Source organism: Phycodurus eques, chromosome 18 (assembly GCF_024500275.1).
Source record: "Phycodurus eques isolate BA_2022a chromosome 18, UOR_Pequ_1.1, whole genome shotgun sequence".
Classification (NCBI taxonomy): domain Eukaryota; kingdom Metazoa; phylum Chordata; class Actinopteri; order Syngnathiformes; family Syngnathidae; genus Phycodurus; species Phycodurus eques.
In genome coordinates this window covers 9,246,247-9,267,866 of record NC_084542.1, presented here as the reverse complement: position 1 = coordinate 9,267,866, position 21,620 = coordinate 9,246,247, and the positions used below count along the sequence as shown (strand labels likewise).

At 40.5% G+C, this 21,620-nt stretch overlaps 3 protein-coding genes across 9 annotated transcripts in view; 1 reads left to right on the top strand and 2 right to left on the bottom strand.

The window, feature by feature from the left end:
* Positions 1-1,174: 1,174 nt before the first annotated feature.
* On the bottom strand, positions 1,175-8,120 carry mtfr2 (mitochondrial fission regulator 2). Of its 2 annotated transcripts, none has more exons than XM_061704576.1 (8): positions 7,960-8,120; positions 6,597-6,688; positions 6,321-6,425; positions 5,398-5,513; positions 5,161-5,327; positions 4,673-4,958; positions 2,275-2,458; positions 1,175-1,681 (listed from the first exon to the last, which is right to left on the bottom strand). In XM_061704576.1, the coding sequence occupies exons 2-8, from the start codon at positions 6,666-6,668 to the stop codon at positions 1,637-1,639; spliced, it is 975 nt and encodes a 324-aa protein (XP_061560560.1). In that variant the 5' UTR covers positions 6,669-6,688; positions 7,960-8,120; the 3' UTR covers positions 1,175-1,636. The 2 variants fall into 2 exon arrangements, with proteins under 2 accessions (XP_061560560.1, XP_061560559.1); XM_061704575.1 differs by having other exon boundaries at positions 6,597-6,685.
* A 99-nt stretch (positions 8,121-8,219) lies between these two features.
* Positions 8,220-12,335, top strand: armc1l (armadillo repeat containing 1, like). Its single transcript, XM_061704509.1, has 7 exons — positions 8,220-8,275; positions 8,524-8,686; positions 8,786-8,877; positions 9,868-10,051; positions 10,538-10,654; positions 10,732-10,806; positions 11,730-12,335. The coding sequence occupies exons 2-7, from the start codon at positions 8,534-8,536 to the stop codon at positions 11,922-11,924; spliced, it is 816 nt and encodes a 271-aa protein (XP_061560493.1). The 5' UTR covers positions 8,220-8,275; positions 8,524-8,533; the 3' UTR covers positions 11,925-12,335.
* A 1,149-nt stretch (positions 12,336-13,484) lies between these two features.
* map7b (microtubule-associated protein 7b) overlaps positions 13,485-21,620 on the bottom strand; it is a 28,197-nt gene continuing 20,061 nt past the window's right edge. For 4 of the 6 annotated variants that reach the window (XM_061704595.1, XM_061704591.1, XM_061704594.1 and 1 more), the window contains 11 exons: positions 19,822-19,988; positions 19,025-19,170; positions 18,134-18,354; positions 17,931-18,066; positions 17,393-17,561; positions 17,220-17,324; positions 17,087-17,137; positions 16,421-16,448; positions 16,185-16,305; positions 15,656-15,840; positions 13,485-14,514 (listed from right to left, as the gene is read on the bottom strand). In XM_061704595.1, the coding sequence (XP_061560579.1) occupies positions 14,504-14,514; positions 15,656-15,840; positions 16,185-16,305; positions 16,421-16,448; positions 17,087-17,137; positions 17,220-17,324; positions 17,393-17,561; positions 17,931-18,066; positions 18,134-18,354; positions 19,025-19,170; positions 19,822-19,988 (1,340 nt within the window). In that variant the 3' untranslated portion in view covers positions 13,485-14,503. The remainder of the gene's footprint in view (positions 14,515-15,655; positions 15,841-16,184; positions 16,306-16,420; positions 16,449-17,086; positions 17,138-17,219; positions 17,325-17,392; positions 17,562-17,930; positions 18,067-18,133; positions 18,355-19,024; positions 19,171-19,821; positions 19,989-21,620) is intronic. The other 2 variants (XM_061704593.1, XM_061704592.1) reach the window with 2 other exon arrangements.

The window sequence follows — 21,620 nt, the reverse complement described above, 5'->3', positions numbered from 1 at the left end:
ACAACAGTTAAACGATTAACAACAATTGTTAAACAGTTAAACATCCATGCATACATTTTCTGTACCGCTTATCCTCACTAGGGTCGCAGGTATCCTGGCGCCTATCTCAGCTGACTTTGGGCGAGAGGCAGGGTACACTCTGAACTGGTAGCCAGCCAAAATCAGGACACACATAGACAAACAACCATTCACACCTATGGGCAATTTAGAGTCTTCAATCAACCCACAAAGCAGGCACGGGGAGAGCAAGCAAACTCCGCACAGTCGAGCTCGGAGAACAGTTGTACAATTTTTTTAAATTATATAAAAAAATATACACCTCAGTGAAATAAAAAAACACAATAATTAACATATCAATCAAAAGTGAGGATCTATCAATGATATGTTGCTTGTGTTTCTTACAGTGTGGAGGACGAGGTCCAAGACGAAGACAAAGACAACACTGAAGAGTCATAACTTTTTTTGTTTTTGTTGAAACCTTGAAAAAATAAGCTCGATCTTTATATTTGAAACAGCATTATTGACATTTCAAGCTAAAAATGAATTGACTACTCTATTTACTCTATTTATAGTTATAGTAGGATGCGATTGTATCATTCAGGATTCATGTTAAATATATTGTAGAAGGTTTCATTTATTTGCTAAGCTTGCATTAGTATTATGGACGATTTTGATGGTTGCTTGCTGACCGTGAGGCAGGAAGATGTCTCGCCTTCAAGGAGATAACTCAGCAGGAATCATCAGAGAGAAGGGCGTCTTGACCAAGGACGTGGCAGGTGTTGGTCTCATGTCTTCACCTTGAAACCCTCCACTTAGTGTGTTGTGTCTTGTAGCTTAGTATGTTATGTCTTGTAAAACCTCCCTATTTCAAATAAATACAGGAGCGACGGGAGAGATTGTTGAGAGCGTGATGAGAGGCTGTAATCTGAACCGCCTCTCATCATGTTGGGTGAGATAGATCCAACAATTCATTAGCTTCAAAAGAAAAATACTGAAACTATTTACTTAACTGCATATTTAACTCATTAAAAATGTTCTCTTTTTTGAAAAATTTGCTTTGTGACACACACAAATTCAACTATTAGACAAACACGACAACAGAATAATAACTGAGCCCTTTTTTTTTTTTTTTTTTTTTTTTTTTACATTTTAATAAAGTAAAAGTAAAGACAGTGGCTGCACAGAATGTGAACGTCACAAATCATAAAAGTGTTTTTGGGCTTGGAATGAGTTAATAATAATAATATATCTCAGCAGGTAAATGAACACAAAGATTACAGATGAGCCCAAAATTAATCATACCATAGATTTCAAATCAAGATCTGATCAGCGTATGAATCCTTGTGGGCCTAACAATCCGTGCTAAATTTGTAGAATCCTCCTCGAGAATTCCAAAAGGAAATAATTCAGCTTACTGCTGTATTTTTTCCGCTTGGGCATCCAAAATAAAATATAACAGCTTTATACAACGAATCGTAAAACACTTGACATACAACATAAAAGTGAGCTCACTGTGTGGCGAGCACTCTTATGGCTGGCACTTAAAATCAAAACTAAAAAAAAAAACAATTTAACAACCTGTGGAAACTGGAGATGCGGGAACAGACGTTGGGATTTTCAGGGTTCACGGACATGATCACAAATGGAAAAGCCCCTTGTTGCGTCGAGCATGATGGAACATCTGCAACATAAAATTCCATTATATGCATACATATTTAAAGAGATTAAACAATAGAGACAAGGGTGTATTTTCACAATATTTTGTTCAACATATTTGACAAAATGTGTTGATCAGTGGCAACTCTTCAATTAGCGGGCGTTAGGGCGCCGCCACACCACGCACGGTGGTCACCACATTACATTCCTTGAAGACAAACATTTTTCATCTAAATATTGTTATTAAAAGAAAAAATATTTTGACGATTTTTAGATGAGCCGGATACATACTATACAGTTAATGATGAGAAAAGTTGTTGATCTCTGTTTTGTGATTTTGTGATGCATTTCCGGTCTGGGGCGCAAAATTCTTTACGCATCGACTCGGGTTAAAAGTTTGACATTTGACAAATCTCCTTTTCAATGCAACAAATAGGACCGAAGTGGGGCGCAATATTCCAGCTTCCCGAGCTGGCTGACGTCACATCTGACTGTCACGGCTCGGTCTCTTTGAACATGTCAACTTCTAATCAAAACCATTTCAATAAACTAATTCAGTAATTATTTTAAAATACAACTGAAGAAACCAAGTAAAGTAAATTTGGTTGCTCAACAAACCTTGGGTGAGTCCGGACTGCCGAACGGCGAACATTCCAGGGAATTCTCTTTGTCCGAAGAATTGTTGTGACGATGCTGAGCAAACTTCCTCTTGAGGGCCTCGGCTATCAGAACCACTGGGTCGTTCGCAATGGTCGCGCCCCCTTTGATACACCTCCTTGGGACTGGCGTGCCACCTGGTGATCTGCAACGGGAAAAATTGTCCATCCTTAAATGTAAACAGGTGAGTGTCAGGATTGGGTACAAAAGGAGCATTCCCGAAAGGCTCAGTTATTCACAAGCAAGGATGGGGCAAGGTTCAGTTTGAGTTTCTTCAAAGTAAAATTGCAAGCAATTTAGGGATTTCATCATCTACACTCCATAATATCATCAAAGGATTGAGAGAAGCTGGAGAAATTGCTGCATGTAAGCGGCAAGGCCGAAAACAAACTCTGAATATCCGTGACCTTCAATCCCTCAGGCTGCATTAAAAACTGACATCATTGTGCGAAGGATATTGCCACATGGGCACAGGAACACTTCAGAAAACCATTGTCTCCACAGTTTGTCACTACATCTATAAAAGCAAGTTACAACTGTAACTATGCAAAGATCAACAGCTCTGTGCCTGAGCTCATCTGAGAGTGAAGTGGAAAAGTGTACTGTGGTCTGACGAGTCCACATTTCAAATAGTTTTATATAAATCATGGATGTCGTGTCCTCCGGGCTAAAGAGGAAAAGGACCATCTGGATTGTTATCAGTGCAAAGTTCAAAAGCCAGCATCTGTGATGGCATGAGGGTGTGTTAGTCCCCATGGCATGGGTAATTTGCACATGTGTGAAGGCACCATTAATGCTGCAAGGCACTTACAGGTTTTGGAGTGAAATATGCTGCCATCCAAGCAACGTCTTTTTCAGGCACATCTCTGCTTATTTCAGCAAGACAATTCCTAGCCACATTCTGCATATGTTACAACAGCGTGGCTTCGTATTAAAAGAGTGTCAGTACTAGACTAGCTGCTAGTCCAGACCTGTCTCCCATTGAAAATGTGTGGCAAATTATGAAGTGCTAGCTTTTTTTTTTTTTTTTTTTTTACATGTTGCTGACATCAAATTCAAATTAAGTGAATATTAAAAAAAAAACAAAAACACTAAGTTAATCAGTTTGTACATTAAATATCTTGTTTTTGTAGTGTATTCATTTGAATATAGATTGAAAAGGATTTGCAAATCATTGTATTCAGTTTTCATTTAGGTTTCCGCAATATCCCTACTTCATTGGAATTGCCGTTTGTATAATGAATAAAGAGCAGGGATTCAACTGTCAAACTAAGGCCAGTTTGAAAACAGTTGGTGCTTCAATTCAGTGGAGATTGTGCTGATCCTTCCATTTCTTCCTTGACAATTGTACCATGTTGTTTGTGGTTCAGTTAAAAAATAACGCACTAAAGTACACTGTATGTGGCCACGTTGTTTCCTGATAAGAACACCAGGGGTTACAGTTTTTCAGTTGCAAAGAGTCTGAGTGCAAGGGTTAATTGCCGGGTGTGCGGGTGTGAGTCGCTGACTGTGATTCACTCATGATGCTGTGTGTGTGCAGAGCTTTTTAAAATCTTTATACTTTTGTTTTTGAAATAATTTCCGTTGTGTGTGTCGATCTGGATTCTTGCTCTATCGGGCTTGCTGTTCCTGTTCTGTTCGACTTCCTGGTCATATTATGTCCGACTTTCTGTTCCTGCTCTGTTCGAACGCCCAACCTGTTCCTCTTTTGTCCGACTACCTGTTCCTGTTCTGTCAGACTTCCTGTTCTTTCTGACTTGCTGTTCATGTTGTGTCCGACTTACTGTTTCTGCTCTATCCGACTTTCTGTTCCGTTTGACTTCCCGACCTGTTCTAGATGAGTTGCTGTTCTGTCAGACTTTCTGATCCTGTTCAAATTCCCAATCTGTTCCTGTACTGTCAGATTTTCTGTTCTTGTTCCGTTGCTGTTATGTCGGACTTCCTGTTTCTGTTCTGTTGGACTTCATGTTCCTGTTAGAGGGTGGGTAAAAATACTGATTCATCAATGTATTGCCATACTTCCCCTGCAATTCAGTATTGATTGAGAAAATCCTCTGAATCGATTCAATGCTCCAAACATGCTACTTAGTGAGGTATTACTTAAAAACCCTGTAAATCATAATAGCAACCCTAAACCTAATAAGTATAGAAATATTGTTCAAGTATAAGTGCACTTTACTTTTTCAATACAGAGCTGTCATCATGTCTTTACTTTTGTACTCTATAAGCACAAATAACTAAATGGCAAATTTTTACTTTTATTATTATTTCCAAAAGAAAATAAACTTTATTTAAGTTTAAATGCACTTTACTTGTTATGTGTTTAGGGTTTATACACAGCTGTCACTTTTGAACTGACCTCTCCACAGAGCGCAGCTTCACTTGCTTCAAGTCTTTGAGTACATCCAACATGGAGGGCATGCTCTGAACAGCTTTGAGCTGTTTCGTTTCCGTGTCCTTCCCGTGACACTTGCGTCGTCGGATCAGCTCGCCTACGGACGACGAGCTGGGACATAGCGGTGGAGGAGGAGGAAGAGGCGGCGGAGGAGGAGGAAGAGGAGGCGGGGGAGCACAGCATGGCGTGGATGTGAGAGCCGCAGGTGACATCAACGGCGTTCCGATTGCATTTTGGGACTCTGGCAGATCTACAAGTGTTGAAAACATCTACAAATGAGTATTGTTGTATACTCTCTTTGTATGTGTTGCTGCCCTGTGTGTGTTAAAATAGCAGTTGCTTGAAGCCTTATATTCACTGTGACATCTATGCGCATTGCCTTTAGCCCATTTATGGCTAAGAAAAATAAGTTGAAAAAAAATATTTTACATTTTTTATTTTTTTTTGCGTACCCGTGGCCTGAGTGGCAGTAACAAGAATGGCTATCTGAGCTTGCAGCTTGAACAGTTCGCTCTCCAGCGCAGAGATCTTCTCCAAGGCTTCCGGGTTTGTCTTTTGTCCAACGCATCCGCCTCCCACCAGTCGTCGTCCTGGAGGCTTCTTTAGTGGTAGATGGTGCCTAAGAACGTGCAAATTGATCAACAAATGATAGCAAGTAGCCGGTGTTTGGTTTGTGTTCATCATGGTACCTGGTCTTGGCAAAACCATCCTCAAGTACCCACAGAACGTCAGCGAATGATGGGATGGCTGGCGTTTCCATGGCGACATCCATGTATCTGTGCGGGCTGGAGGTGAGGAGCGGGAGCTGATGTGCCAAATGCGGAAGGAATATAACGACAATGAAAAGTTGGAATTGAATTAGATGACATATTAAATCAAATTTTATTGTATTACCAGTATATACCTGTAAATAAAGGCACATTGTTGAATAAACAAGATTTTTTTTTAACAAAGGCATTTTTAAAAGATAACCTTCTATAATTATTACAGTATTGTTATTATTATTAGCAGTAGGGCACTTCTCAGAGAGGGGGCGTTCATATATACAAAAGCGGTTTTAAAAATAGTTATGCTTTTTGCGATAAGGTGTTTATTAAAGAGGCCTTTATTTATTTTTATTTTTTTACAAGAATATCTATTATAATTGCGGCACGGTGGTCGACTGGTTAGAGCGTCGGCCTCACAGTTTTGAGGTCTGGGGTTCAAACCCCGGCCCCCGCCTGTGTGGAGTTTGCATGTTCTCCCTGTGCCTGCGTGGGCTTTCCGGTTTCCTCCCACATCCCAAAAACATGCATGGTAGGTTAATTGACAACTCAAAATTGCCCGTAGGTGTGAATGTGAGTGCGAATGGTTGTTTGTTTATATGTGCCCTGTGATTGGCTGGCAACCAGTTCAGGGTGTACCCCGCCTCCTGCCCGATGACAGCTGGGATAGGCTCCAGCACGCCCGCGACCCTAGTGAGGAGAAGCAGCTCAGAAAATGGATGAATGGATCTATTATAATTACTATTATTATTATTATTCTTAAAAAAAAATTTTTTTAAACTTGCAGTGCAAACAAAGTGAAAATTTAATATAAAACAAGTCAAGGTAGGACTGTGAAGAAGTACTACCTGAAAGTAGACCCGTGCCGTGGGTGTCAGAGGCAGGTTGGACCCGATCATTCTCACAATGCTGCGATACTGTCCACACAGCGGACTGTCCCACACTGGCACCAGCTACATGAAAAGCACAAGAGGAGACAAGAAATAAAAACTGAGCAACCATTCATTCATTCTCTGTATACCGCATATCCCTCACTAGGGTCGCGGGAGTGGTGAAGCCTATCCTAGCTCACTTTGGGCGAGAGGCGTGGCAATCATTCATTTTAAATCAATAACCCAACTCACAATTTCTGGAGGCACTCCAAAATAGTCCAGCACCATGTGCAGCACGTCCAGTGCATCCTCAAGCAAAGACATCGCAGCTCACTTTTTTTCTGCTGACGGACACAATGTGACAACATCTTAAGTCACACGCATCACACCTGATGAACTGCACACGATATAGTGGTGCCTTGAGATACGAGTGACCCCACTTAACAGTTTTTCAAGACATGAGCCATTGGTCGGCTGGTGTTTCACTTGTAAACATTCGAGATACGAGCGGTGTATGGTGGCAGTAAACTCAACTCACTTCACAACAAGCAGCAGTTGGGGATAGTGAACAAATCTTTATCTTAGCGTAATGCTAACACATAATGGGAAACGCCATAGCAGGGCTAATGTATAGCATCCATGTGGAGGTGTTGTACGGCTTTAAGGAAACAGATATTTGAACACAAACGGCGAACAAACACATGTAGACCGATAATATAACAGTATTCACGGGCATATATTCTTTATCCTCTGCGTATATATATATATATATGCACAACCAACATTGTCCCAGATGATCGCACTACTCGTCACTTTAAACCGCATACACTCCTTGAAGTCTCACCGCCCTTTGCACAATGGTCATTGCACTGGACTATTGCAATATTAGTCGTTCGAACTGCTCTAAGTGCTAGAGGACTCTGCATCTTTGTGCACAATTGTTTTTTGTCAATGTCTTTATGTCCCCAAAGTGTTCTGTAAATTGACTGTTTGTTGTACTAGAGCGGCTCCAACTACCGGAGACAAATTCCTTGTGTGTTTTGGACATACTTGGCAAATAAAGAGGATTCTGATTCTGATATATATATATATATAAATATAAATATATACATCAATATATATATATATATATATATATATATATATATATATATACACATTAAAAAATATATATTTTTTTTTTTTATTTATTTATTTTTTTTTTCCAGGGAGGCTTGAACGAATTAATGGAAATTGCATTCATTTCAATGGGGAAAGGTGATTTGAGGTTGCGACTGTTTTGAGTTACGATCATGGTCACAGAACAAATTTAAACCGGTATCTCAAGGCACCACTGTATGTTAAAAAAAATAAAAATTTTGTGAAAACTGCATCATAATCTTGGAAAACTTTTATTTGGAAATACTTACCAATACCACCTGAACGTATCACAACCGGTCACTGACGTTGTGCCTAACCACCCATTTGATTCTATGCTTAAATTAAGCACTTTAACATGTGCCATAATTAGGTTTAAAATAACAAAATGCCAACAAAATCCGCATTCCATTTGAGGAAAAAGCAACGCCATAAAACCACACAAAAAACAGGACATTTACAAAAATGCAAAACTCACCGTTTGTTCTTGCTTTAGTTACAACCTTCCCCATTCGCCCTCGTTCCAATTCTTCATTTTATAAAATTATAGGTAATTTTTGCAACTTAAAAAATGCAATAAAACCTTGTTTCATGCTTGTTCGGTTGACTCCGGAAGTCTTACTAAAGTCAAATAAAACGTTCAACTGGTATAAACCTCTCTGAATGGTCTAGAATGCGGCCGCCAATTGTATGAGCTGATGTTGCGGCGTAGCACCTCTGTTGACCAATCGCGTGTCAGCACTGTGATATCCTCCCAAATTTGTATTTGTGTCCACGAGCTGCTTTTGTCCTGGGTAAGGAAAACATGACCAGTCAACTTTAAAGCTTCTTTCTTTTTAACAAAACACATTCGTTACGCCAAGATTATTCGCTTGGAACATTCAGCGTTATTATCACGCTGATTGTTGATCTACTTTTATGAGTGTTAAAAGTAGTTAGCCACAATGCTACCGCTTAGCATTTGACACTTGGTTCAAATGTGTACTTCACGACCAAATAGCGTGTACAGATGTGATTGGTGCATAATTAAACGTCTTGACAGTTTTTTCAAGATGATGGACGCGTTGTCGGTGGTGAGCCAGCTGCGGGATCTGGCCTCGGAGCCCCAGAACCGAGAGGCCATCGTGCAGGACCAAGGCTGCCTCCCCGGGCTGGTCCTCTTTCTGGACCACCGGAGCCCGGAAGTGCTGCTAGCCACCCTGCAGGTGTGGAAGTGTGTCTCACTTAAACACTGGCTCGAGCTGAACAGGAGATATTACTACAAACTACTGTATTGTCACTCGCTCCTAATTTCATCCTTGTAGACGATCCGGTACTTGGCTGAGTTGTCCCCTAACATTCCAACCATGAAGAATGAGCTGGGGATGATGGTGAGCCTGGAGAACATTGTGGCTAGGTGAGGATCTATATTTTTTGTGTGTGCCAATGTTGTTATCTACCTCAATTTAAGAGTTTTCCCCATGAATTGTTTTTTTTCCCCCCAAAGTGTATCAAGGTCAGAGACTACATTCAGTGTTTGCCTGCCTACTTGCTACTTGATAATTTCACTGATTTGGGGGGGAATATATCCTGTTCTATGCCTAAAAATAAAGAAAAAAATACTTGCCTATTTGCTGTTTTATCCTCTCTTTGGAATGCTCTAATATACCACATGATGCCACAAGGCCTGTCTAGTTGAAAAATTAAAAAATTTAGAGATGCATCCTTGGTATTGGACAGCAGCCTCGTGTAAACTTGACTGAGTTAAATTATGTCTACCTTAACATTCATCAAGTAATACATAAGAATATACAAAAAAAAAAGTCTTAAATTTCTAGGATTTTATTTTCATATGAAAAACGTTTAATAAAAAAAGTTTAAGATTTGAAAAAAATCCCCAAATTTGGGGATACTTGTTTTGCATTAGACAATAATAGTAATTACATAAATATCACAGTAGATAAAGGGAACCAGGTAAAATATACACAGTTACTGTCCAATGAAAAGGATGCATCTCCAAATTTGTTTTGCTTTTTCAAATCTGGAAATGACAAGAAAAGTACTTTGTTTTTGTTTTTCAGATTAAAAAAAAAAAAGCACTTAGAAATAAATGCTGTTCATTGGACAAAAAATGATCTTGCCAAAATATTAGGACAGCAATCGTCAAACTAATTTTCAAAAGAATTTTGAAAGGTGAAAAAAAAAGCTTTTTTTCTAAAATGTTATTTTTTTCTCTATAATTTGAAGTGAATAGAATACATTTTTATTTGTTGAATTATGGCATATGTAAACACTATCAAAACCACTTGCTCAGTGGGTCTTTAACTGTCAAGAACCACACATTCCTTGTGGTACTAGTTGGATAGTACAAGAATGGTCATAAAGTAAACATTGTTTCCTCACATAGGGAGGAGCTGTCTGTCGACGTGACGAGTTTGGCGAAGGAGGTGTATGGAATTCTCAGCGCGCCTCCTCGTCCTGTCCATCGTACGACGGAGAGGGAGAGGAGGCAAAAATCGCAGTTCTTCCTCAACTCGTCTAACAAGAAAGCCAAGTGCGTCACGTTGCACATTCAGGGCCTGGACAGCGTTGTGAGTTGACATGAGACAGTCATGCCTTGACTTACGAGTGCCCCAACTTTTTTGGGGCACTCGTAAGTTTTTCCAAGTTGTTGTTTGGTCGATATAAATATATATATTTTTAAATTAGATTATTATTTTTTTGTCAGCCAGTTAAGACAGGTGCTAACCTGAGCTCACGACAGCCAACTCTACATTTTCATTCACTGCCTCCCACATCACTCAGCCTAGGCGCTGCCTTTTAAAGCCACATATTCAAAGTCACAGATACTACAGTGTGTTGAATGGGAGGATGGCAACCCCAAGTGGTCAAAAATAATACTTGTACCTAACATGCATATATTGTATTAATATGGTTTAATAATTTAAAATAGTTTAAAGTTTGAATAATTTATTCTAAAAATATTTGCTAAATAAGTAAATTATGTGCTTGGTCACAGAACAAATTACACTCAGCAGTCAGGGTACCAATTTAATTGTGACGCGTTTATGACGCAGCACCAGCGAGGCTTGTGCGAGGAGGCTCTGCTGAAGGTCCGAGGCGTGATCAGCTTCACATTTCAGATGGCCTCCAAGAGATGCACCGTGCGCATTCGCTCCGACCTTCCAACTGAGGTGAGGTGACACTTCGACGGGTACACTTGAGAAGCTTTGAATCGAAATATTACTCATTTTCATTCGTATGTTCGCAGAGTCTGGCCTCAGCCATCGCCGCCACCAAGGTGTTGTCTGCCCAACAGGTGGTGAAGAATGAGGCAGGAGATGAGGTCAGTCCCACTTGTACCATCAGTAAATTACTAAGTAAAATTACTCAGTTTGACCGTGACAGACGGACACGTAATGGAGGGGTTTGTGACATAGTAAGTTCAATTTCCTGCTCTTTGCTATCACTGGTGTCATCAGAAAAAGACACAAAAAGCAAAACACTTTCATTTCATCCTGTTTATGCTAAAGTTTCCCAAGATTGAATCATTGTCCACTTAAATAAGCGGCTTCCCTACAATAATTTTCTGGGCCTCCTAAGGAAAAAAGAACTCATACCACCCTTAGTACAGTATTTGAATGCATTTCTAACAAGGATAATACCACTCTAGAGATGGAGACTTCTGAGCCGCTTATCCTCACAAGGGTCACGGGAGTGCTGGAGCCAATCCCAGCTATCATCTGGCAGGAGGCGGGGTACATAATAGCACTCTATAATTTAAATTATGAAAAATGTAAAGAATTCAACAGTTTTAGCCACATTTTTTGATCCATTCAATGGCCATTGTGCTGCTCCTTCTAGTGTGTGCACCTTGTCATTGTATAATACAGATGTACACAGACGGTCACTCAAAAAAAACAAAAAGAAAAAAGCCGCAGTCATATTAGTAATTCTTCGCAGAGGATAAAGAATATGTCTACGTAAAGGGATATAACACTGCAAACACAGATGCTATTTGTAAGGCTGTCTATCGCGTTTGTCTGTTATGTTTTAGCAATAAATTAGCGGACTTTAAAGCAGTTTTGTTTGTTTTTAGATACACAATGTGTAATATACAGTATAGCAGGGGTGTGAAGAACCGCGATGTCGTGAAAAATACCCAGCAGATACTGTATATGAACCATGTTGTTTACAGGTTCCAGTAATGAGGAATTAAACTTAAAAAGGTTGATCTTAACCAATCTACAATGGCTTTTCCTCGGTCAGGTCTTCATCCCGCTGAGCGCCTTGGGAGGGGCGGCGCAGCGCGAGACTGCTCTGCCAGACTACCTCCCTGAGGAAGAGGAGAGGCCGGAGAAGGAGGTGGACCGTGCGGTGTCGCGGACCGCCGCCAAGGACGACCCGAGCGGCAGCTGGCTTAATGTCGCCGCTGGTTTCCTGAACAGGACCTTCTACTGGTGAAAGACAGCAACACGGCCTCACCAGCTTCCCTTTGAATAGCGAAAAACGTGTGCATAGAATGTGATTTCATTCAGACATTGGCTGTTTTGGTTTGTGAAGTGGCTTGAAAACTGTGCACTTGGCTCATGTAAATATTTCTGTTCATTCTGATTTGACACTTTTAAAACATTTAAGCTTCCTCCCTCAAGTGTGTTGTGTATATTTGATTACCTAATTTCCTCAAATGGACCATAAACGCCTTACCTCAAATAAACCTTCCCACCTCCCCTCAAGAAAAACTGATGTTTGTACCAATTGTGGATTTTTGTAATAAACATCCACGCCCCAATGATTTGTGAGGTGGATAGTCTTCTTGAAAAAATAAACGCCAAACCTCAAATAAACCTTACCACCTCCCCTCAAGAAATGTAACTGGTGTGTCTGTACCAATGGTGAATTTTGCGAGTTGTTACCCATGCCGCAATTAATCATGTACATAGTCTGAATCAAATGCTTCACCTCAAGTAAACCTTTTGTGCCACCAGCATTAAACAGAATTGCAATCTATATTTGTGTGGAAAATTCCCCACCTTTTAAAATTGCATTTGTAAAAATAAAGGCCTCCCCCCTTATCCCAACCCGGACACAAAGTTTAGATTTAAATGCTGTGTTTGCTAATGGATTACCATGTCCCAATTAACTGCCAGGTGCATTGTACATTCAAATAAATCAACGCCTCACCTCAAATAAACATCCTTCACCATTGTAAGAATTGTATATATACACTGTATATTTTTAGCTGTGAGTGGAATTATACTTGGGATAAAAATGCCTAATAAGACACCCATTAACCTACTAATCACCAAGTACATGGTCCACTTGAATAAATGACTTCAATAATTGAAGCGGCGGCACGGTGGACGACTGGTTAGAACGTCTGCCTCACAGTTCTGAGGACCGGGGTTTAATCCTCGGCCCCGCCTGTGTGGAGTTTGCATGTTGTTTGTTTGTATGTGCCCTGCGATTGGCTGGCAACTAGTTCAGGGTGTACCCTGCCTCCTGCCCGATGGTAGCTGGGATAGGCTGCGGCACTCCCGTGACCCTTGTGAGGATAAGCGGCTCAAAAAATGGATGGGTGGATAGAATAATTGAATGCCTCACCTCACAAACCTTTTTTTTTTTTTTTTTTTTTGCCATTTCAGGAAATAAAAATGATGGGGGTACCAGTAGCATTATAAAGTATTTAATCTATTTTTAATTATGTGGGAAAATAACAAAAATAAAGCCCCCCAAAATTGATTCCTAGTGCTCTCTGTAGTTGAGTAAATAAATGCTCCTGGCCACAATGTGAAGATTATTTTTTTGGATGTCCATGCCTCAATTAATTGCCAGGTGCATCGTCCACTTGAGTAAATGTCTCACCTCAAATCGATGGGGTGGGGGGAATTTTAAAAAGCATTTGTAGAAATAAAAGCCTCTCCCCTTATTGAGGCCTGGTACTCTGCATTTGAGTAGATGCCCCTTGTCACTGGAAAGAAATGTGGTACAAATACATTTTAAAATAAACAGCAAACAGAAAAGTTAACGTCAAAGATTTATTTTCAAATAATACAGCTGGAATAGATTTTCCTCTTTTTACTCTGGTTGTTCTTAGTAAAATATATTTACTTTCATACATTATTTATAGAATTGCTATAATGGTATACACATTTCTGTTTAAGCCATTTGTGAGCTCACTTCTTTACCAACATCCATGTTGGCAGTACTGCACGAGACGCATGTCCAAGTGGAAAGGTTGTTTTTCGATTATCATCTTAACTTTATACGTGGTAAGCCCGAAAACAATTAGCAGCATGTATGCCGAAATATTCACAATCAAATGAATGAGATTTACTGCTAAATTTAACATCTCGGGAGCTCGTCGTGAGCGCATGTTGAACAGAAAGTTGGGTTACAGCAATAAAGTTTGATATGTACAACAATTAAATAAAATAAAAAAAACAAAAATCAAAATAGATCTGTAGTAGCCCGTCCTAGTCCAACCCAGCACCTTGCCCCAATCTCTACTTTTTTCTTTTTTAAACACTGAGAGCAGCTTAATGTCACGTGACACAAACCTCTTCCAACGCGTTTTTCCTGTAACATTTCTGAAGAAAACAAAAAGGTTCCGCTTTCACCTCGCATTGCTGACGTTGCCTGTCAAACTAGGAAGAAAAAAAAAAAAGTTTTAGAATCAAAGACTTTACAACTCATCTTGGTTTGCTGTCACAGGTGGAGTAAATTTCAAATATTCCCCCTCTGGTGGTTATTTCAGAAAAGGGATGGAACCCCAAAAAAAACAAAAAACAAAAAAAAAAAAAAAAAAAAAAAAAACATACTGCCTCAATCAGTATCCTCTCCTGAGATATTTAAGGGCGACCTTTGGGGTTACCGTCTTTGGGGAAACGGATGCTCTTGTCACCGTGCAAGTGTCCTTAAAGGCGGAATTGAGCACGTCTACAATGCTCTAAGAGCCTTTTTTGGATTTCACATGATCCTCCGCATCCAACAGTCTTCCTTCCTGGTTCTCCATGGTCGGCTCATCCTGTCCGGACACACTGTCAGGCAACGTCTAAACAAAGGAAAATAAAGATGACTTAACTCAGTATTGCTACTTTTAAAGGCTCTGAATTATCTAACTGTGTATAACAATGACGTGTGGTGAGGATCATGGCTGGTGAGGCACCGAGAGAGTAAGATTTACAAATTTATTAACTAAAAAGAGTTGCGTATTTGCCGTAAAATACTGTAAGTAACAGGACATTAAAAACCGGTAGACTTGCATTTTTCTGACCTGACAGTTGAAGCAGATATTTAATCTCTGGCGTTGGTCTTCGTTTATTAACCAGATCCCATTTTGATTGGTTGCCTAATTTTGAGAATTAGTACAAAGTTAGATATACGTAATATCGTCCACGTTTGGCTTTCATTTGGAGCAAATTTTAGAACGCAGGGACAACTGTCACCTCTTCACAACCGTGCCAATAAGTTGGTATCTCTTCCCTAATCAAATCTGCAACTGCGCAGTCAGAAGATGGACCAGTCCATTAGATAGGAAGGGGGAGCAGTTCAATGATCATGATAAAGAATTTAAAAAATGGTCGCACACTAATTAAGAAACACTAATTACGTTTGATCGAGAGGAAAAGCCCTTTTTAATGAGATGTTTAGAAAATTGGATCCCAGGCAAATTGCCTGTGCTTGCCTAGAAGTAGACTGCCTTAGTGAGGCAGAATACTGTCTGCCTCACCTTGTGCGTTTGTCTGTGGTTTTATACGATCAGTATAAATATTTAACACAAATTCTAAGTCCAATTCTGCTTGATGTTTTTTTTTTTTTTTTTTTCCCCCCCCACAAAACGTCAGAAACCTGTGTTTTGGAGGAAACCAACCTATGTTGTAATGCTAATTACTAAAGAACAGAAAAAAACAGAAACAAACCTTTATTTTCTGGTGAAAGTCTAGACCCTACTTTGTCTTTTGGTTGATTCAGTGCTTATACTGTAGCAGAACACAATATACTGTGGGGCGTGAAAGATCAGTCCAAATTCTCTAAAATGGCTGGCAATATGGGGAATTGTGCTTTGAAAATGGCTGTCAGTCAATGAATTAAGGACTAATGAATGATGAATTGATTAGGAAGAGTGTCCCAAGACCTTTGTTAATAAAGTGTATGATTTGATGTGCTTTTGGAAAAAAAGCCACCTGACTTACCTGCTCCCTGCTGGGCTGCTCTATCGTCCACTCCACTGCCCAGAGGCTTTGGGAGGCCGTTCTCCCTGAAGGCCATGACAGGAACTCTCTCCTCGTCTTCCTCTCCCTCCTGCTGCTGCAGCTCATCTTCCTGCAACCTGGGATGCGAAAGCAGTTCAAGCACCTCCTCAAACTCTCCGTTCTCCCTGGGATATGATGAGGGGAAAAAGAGGCCTAGCACATTTAGCAGTGTACATACAAACATCATTTTGTAAGAATATTTTCTTTTATAGGGGGTCAGGCATGTTCATTTACTCAACTGCTGAGAATCAAACTTCTATTGGAAAAAGGCGTTTACAATGGTACCTTGACTTACGAGTGCCCCAATTAAGATTTTTTTTTAGTTTTAGTAGCCTTCACGTGTTGATTTCTTCCTTTGTGTTGCGACACACGGCATCATTTTTTGCGTAAATACAGTCTGCCAAGGAGGTTACGTTGATTACTTTCTGACTACTCTCTAGTGTAGAATGATGTGTGTGTGTAAGTCTACCTCTGCACAGGAGGGCAAACTGTGGCAGTGCTGGCGGTCAGGTTGGGGTCCGGTTGGCAACCGTTGCCATTACGATGCAGGGTCGGTGTCCCTTCAGATGGGCTCTGTGAGGCGGCGGCCACTGACAAACATCAAATTGATGCAAATGCTGATGTTTACTGTGCTTGCAATTCTTGTGTTGTCTATAATTCAAGTATTATAGTGCAAATACGAAGAAAAACATTAGGTTGAGTTACCTAGTCCGTCTCTGTTGGGGGTTACTTTCTAGAAACAGAAAACAACAAAAACTGATCAGCCATACAGGTGAATTTCAATACATTTAAATTTGGTAGAAACATTCATCTATTTTAGTATTTTCCATTCATCCATCCATTTTCTTCCGCTTATCCGAGGTCAGGTCGCGGGGGCAGTAGCTTTAGCAGGGAATCCTAGACTTCCTATATGTTCAATCATTAACCACCACCAGGAACCAGTTTTCCGAAAGCCAATCCTTAATGTCTATATAAACATTTTCACTGGTGGCCATTTTCAAAGCTGCATTCCCTACTGCCAGCCGTTTTAGAGCATTTTGACTGATCTTTCAAGACCCACTCTCTATTGTGTTCTGTCACAATTTAAGCAATGAAATAAAGGATAGACTCCCTTTTTCACCCAAAAAAATAAATAAATCAATCAAAATTCTCTTCATTTCCTCTCTTTTGTAATCAGCTCTAGAACTTGGGCTGCTTTACGAATATAAAGCGGAGAAAACTTTTTTTGCGAAAAGCAGAACAGTGACTTTGACACTAATATTTCTTGCTTTTGTGAGACCTTAAACTATAAAAAAACAAGTCAGATTGATGTTTTTAGGATTTTTTGGCCTTGGCGGCGGTCTGCTGTGCCACATTTCGTCATTTGGTTACCTTATCTGTTGTGTCAGACCTTCTGGTCCTCTTCATGATCTCCTCCAGACGCTTGTGATGAGAACAAAAAGCGGCTTTTTGTTTGGTGCACATCAGGATAGCGTTTTAAAAGTGTTTGAAAACGACGTGTCACCTTCTTCCTTTCCAGCCGCTCGGCCTCCTCTTTCTGGAAGTGCTTCTCCCTCTCCTGCCTCAGTCTCTCCGTCTCCTCTTTCTGCCGAGATTCTTCCTCCTCTCGCTGAAGATGAAGAGTGAGACTTTACTCCGGAACGGTTTCTTCACTGTCACTGCTTGTATTTCTCTGACCTGCTTCTGGGCTCTCTCTGCTTCCTCTCTCTCTTGCTGGAGTCGCTCCTCCTCCATCTTTCTCTCCTCCTCTTCCTTCAGTCTCCTCTCCTCTGCTTGGCGCTGGGCATCCTCCTCTCTCCTCACTCGCTCCTCTGCCTTGCGGCGAGCAATCTCCTCCTTGGCTAACCTGAAGAGATGCAGATTTTGATCTATTAAGGGTGGGTCTATAATAAGAGTGTCAAATTTACAGCACAGTGAGAGAACATGAACCTGATTCCTCCGAACTTTGAGGCGGATGTGCTAACCAGTCGGTCACCGTCCCACCCATTTTTTTATTTATTTAGATATATTTCAATATTTATTTCAACATTTATTTAATTCTATTGTTTCTCATTTATTTGTTTTACTTGAGCTCAGCTTGGGGTGAATGAGGTCCCTGCACTAAAAGGAGTTAGACACCCCTGGTCTATAACATACCCCCCCCCCCCATGTTAAACTGTACCCTTTTGGTACGACTTTGGAGGTTCCACTGAAGTCTTCTTGTGAAACAGCTTACCTCGCCTGCTCCTCTTGCTGCCTTCGCTCCTCTTCCTCCCTCTCTCTCTGCCCGCGGACCAGCCGCCGGTTCTCAGCTAGGATGCGGCTTGCCTCCTCTCGATCCATGGTCCCGGCAAAAGGCTTGAGAGCTGGGTCTGTAAAAAAACATAAATGAAAAATCAGCTCACATCAAATCAACATTTCAATCCCCAAAGAACTCACCGCTGGTGGTGGTTGTCATCATTTGCTCCGTCTTGTTATGGTCCGCCGGCTGGGGAGGACTGAGGACCTGCTCGTCTTCCACTTCTTGGGTTTTGCTGGGCGTTGACGGCTGCACAATCTCAGGCGACACCTTGACAGGGCGCAGGTTTCCGGGATGCTCTGTCCCGGGAGACTTGAGCATCTTGGGGGTTGGGGGGCATGCTGTAATTTTGTGAGGAGACCTGTTTGCAGGAAAAAAACAGTGGTGAATGGTCTCTACTGACCGACATTTACAACCTAAATTCTAATTGTTGGGAATAAATAAATGCATTTCATGGAACAACTGTCTGTTATATTATACTCATTTCGTAGTGTTACTCTTGGCTGCACTGCTTCCAGTACAGTGTAGATTTTTTGGGTCCAATCAGATTTCAGCCTCCATGTATTCCCACGTCAATCTAATCTGCTCAAGGCCTTCAGAATGAGTAGCGCTGACCCAGGTAACTTTCACTACAATAGCAATGGGACTGCTTCTTTAATCAGATCTGCATTTTGTCCTCACAGGCCGAGTCGATGACGTCAACATTTTTCCATCCTCTGGATGGATTGGTTGATCAGAGCAAAACTTGTTACGGACAACTTTGACTACCAAAACACATCTGTAGTGATATGTACTGAACACATTAATAAATTTAATATAATTAGCACTACTGGTGAATATGATTTATTATATTTTAAATTTTTTGTCATATTAGGTAAATATTGATGAAAGTGTATGTACATGGACCAGTTGCGTGCTGTTTTATTGTTTTGGTATACTGTATGCATGTATGTAAAAATGATAGAAATGGGTTTTTTTTAAACTACATCGCCAAAAAAATAAAACAGCAATCTAACTGCATATTACTTTACCTGCCAGGAGAGGGCGCTGTTAATTTACTGTTCCTTTTGATGGGTGATGAGGACCGCAATTTGAGGGGTAAGGTAAGAGCAGGACCCAGGGGCAGCGACAGGTTGTTCCATGACTTCCTGACAGAGTCGCGGTTCTTCTGTGGTGTCTGGAGAAGCAATTGAAAAAAGTTACCAAAATATCAAAGACAGCAATTAATCATCCTTAATCAGAAACTTGAATTCCGCTCTATGTGAGAGCCCACAAAGATGTTCCATCAACAAAGATTTGTTTGTCACACCCACTCACTGAATCTTTGAAGACCTCATGTCTCCACAAGGGGGCGCAAAATCCCCATGCCAATGATTTGCATGTCATGCCAATAGAAAAACATTTTATGTAGTTTTTTTTTTTTTAGTTTCTTGTCATCTGATCCGGGCATTACGTGTTGTCTGTCTCAGACGTGTTTTCTGTCCCACACCTCCGACATGTTTATTTTTTTGGCCCGTCAGATATTTACAGTACTACGTCAAAAGACACGCGACAAGGCTAAAAGTAAACTAGCTTTTGGATTCAAATATACTGTGCACGATGGCGACGCGGAGTAATTGTCTTTTGCGGGTCATTGATGGGATCAGCAAATGACGATATTAAAGCCGATCACCCGACCAGCATAAAATGCTAATTATCTGCTGATACCGACCAGGCCGATAAAATCGGTGTAAAGTCTATTATAAAGTCATCCATCCATTTGTGAAAAAGTGAGACTTCAACCAATTTCGGAGAAGAATGATAAGACAGCAATGTCCGTCAGACTCACCTGTGTAGTCCCAGTGGTCCTCCTGCGGGCAGGCGCGGATGAGGCCGTCTCCCTGCTGAGGCTGCGGTCGTGGCTGCGGCTGTGAGAGAGTGGGTGGGCCTGCACGGTCTTGAATGACAATGAGCCCATGGGGTGGCAGGACACTGAGCGAGGACACACAAGCATGGCTATGGTAACGAACCAGGTGAAGGGCGGGATGGTTTCCATGGTAGTATAGATAGACGGGAGCCGGAGCAAAGTGGCAGGAATAAATGAGTGGAAGGAAGGAGTGAGAGTAAGGGAAGGAGAAAGGTTTGAAGGAAATTAAAGCATTAGTGCCACTAATTACATGCCCAATTCGATCAGACGTCAGTCCATGGTTTTAGTTAAACATGCAGTAAAGAAAAATATACACTGTTGTTAAAGACTGGCATGAAAGCTAAGGTCATTAGTGAACAATAGTCCAAATTTCAAGTGATAGGAAGCAAAGAGAAAAAGGCAGGAGGAAAAAAGTATCCACCCCAATTCCGATCAGAGCTCATGTTGAATAGGTTACTGACAAGAATTCAATTTCCGAAGGTAAATTGAAGTCGTGTAAAAGGAAGACAAACTGTGGAAGCTCTAAGGTCTAACATAATCAATTTTGAGGTATAAAAAATACTCCATTGCTGTGTCAAATAGTAGCATTTAGTTGAGTTGAATTTAAGCAATGACCAAGGTCAGTTAGGCATTTTAGCATTCTTAACTGAGTTAAGAATGCTAAAATGCTACTATTTGACTTCACTTTGATTGTATGACAGTTACTGTCATAAAAGTGAAATCAATTAGGGCTGTAGATATCGAATATATTTAGAATCGCATTTTCTAAGTATTATCTAATTTATTATTCTGATTATAATTGATTTTGCATTATCAAATACAATAACATTTATATGTGAGGTGCCGGTACTGTATTGTATATGTGATATGATGTGCATATGTATAGTGAGGATAAGCCGTACAGAAAATGAATGGATGGATGGATAGTTTTAAAAGGCGGGGCTTGGGCTGCTCAATGACATGGGCGTCACCAAATGAAAGTGTAGAGCTAACCATTAGCCAGTCTGTGTATTGAATTACTTGGCGTGAGCTGCAGCCATCTGCAGCTGTGAGAATTAATGTTTGTATTGTGTGTTTCTTTTCTTACTGATTGTTCAATAAAGCGATTGAAAGTGCACCGGTGGCTGTTTCTATTCTTCACCCCTTGTGGGGCGTTACAATATGCTCTTAACAAGTGATGGCATAATAAATATATACAATATATAATAAATTAGCTAACACCAAAACATTACCTGTGTGTTGGCAATTGTAGACATGTTGTTGTGGTACACATTGCACTTTTTCTAAGTGTGAAATGATCCTACACTTTGGACATTCACTGTCTTTTACGGACTCCTCTCTTGTGGGCATCACGACAACTTATCTCTAAAAGGAGTGGTGCGTGCGACGGCAGTAACCTTAGACCGTGTGGAAAGTTTCAAGGCAATAATTTTGCTTCGACCTTTTTTGTAATCAAATTATTTGTTATTCGAATAATCTTTACAGCCCTAAAATCAATAAAACCTTAAGAGAAGTATCTTAACATTCCTGTTGAGCTGGAGGCATAAAAAAAAAAAAAAAAAAAATGTCTCACACAAAATCTTAACTTTGATAACACATCTTAACACTCTTGTTGAGGCTGGAGGCTATAAAAATGCCCCCAAAAGTCAAAGAAAAAGCTTAACGCAAAATTGCAAAATTTGGAATCTAGGACCTCAGGGATATTGGACTTTCCAATGTTC

Excerpts from the sequence above, each read along its gene's own strand:
- mtfr2 (XM_061704576.1), bottom strand. The coding sequence starts at position 6,668 with ATGTCTTTGCTTGAGGATGCACTGGACGTGCTGCACATGGTGCTGGAC. Across the intron at positions 5,514-6,320 it reads CGGCACGGGTCTACTTTCAG|CTCCCGCTCCTCACCTCCAG; the intron begins GTAGTACTTCTT and ends TTGGCACATCAG. Across the intron at positions 5,328-5,397 it reads GATGGTTTTGCCAAGACCAG|GCACCATCTACCACTAAAGA; the intron begins GTACCATGATGA and ends GCACGTTCTTAG.
- armc1l (XM_061704509.1), top strand. The coding sequence starts at position 8,534 with ATGATGGACGCGTTGTCGGTGGTGAGCCAGCTGCGGGATCTGGCCTCG. Across the intron at positions 10,052-10,537 it reads TTCAGGGCCTGGACAGCGTT|CACCAGCGAGGCTTGTGCGA; the intron begins GTGAGTTGACAT and ends TTTATGACGCAG. Across the intron at positions 10,807-11,729 it reads AGAATGAGGCAGGAGATGAG|GTCTTCATCCCGCTGAGCGC; the intron begins GTCAGTCCCACT and ends TTCCTCGGTCAG.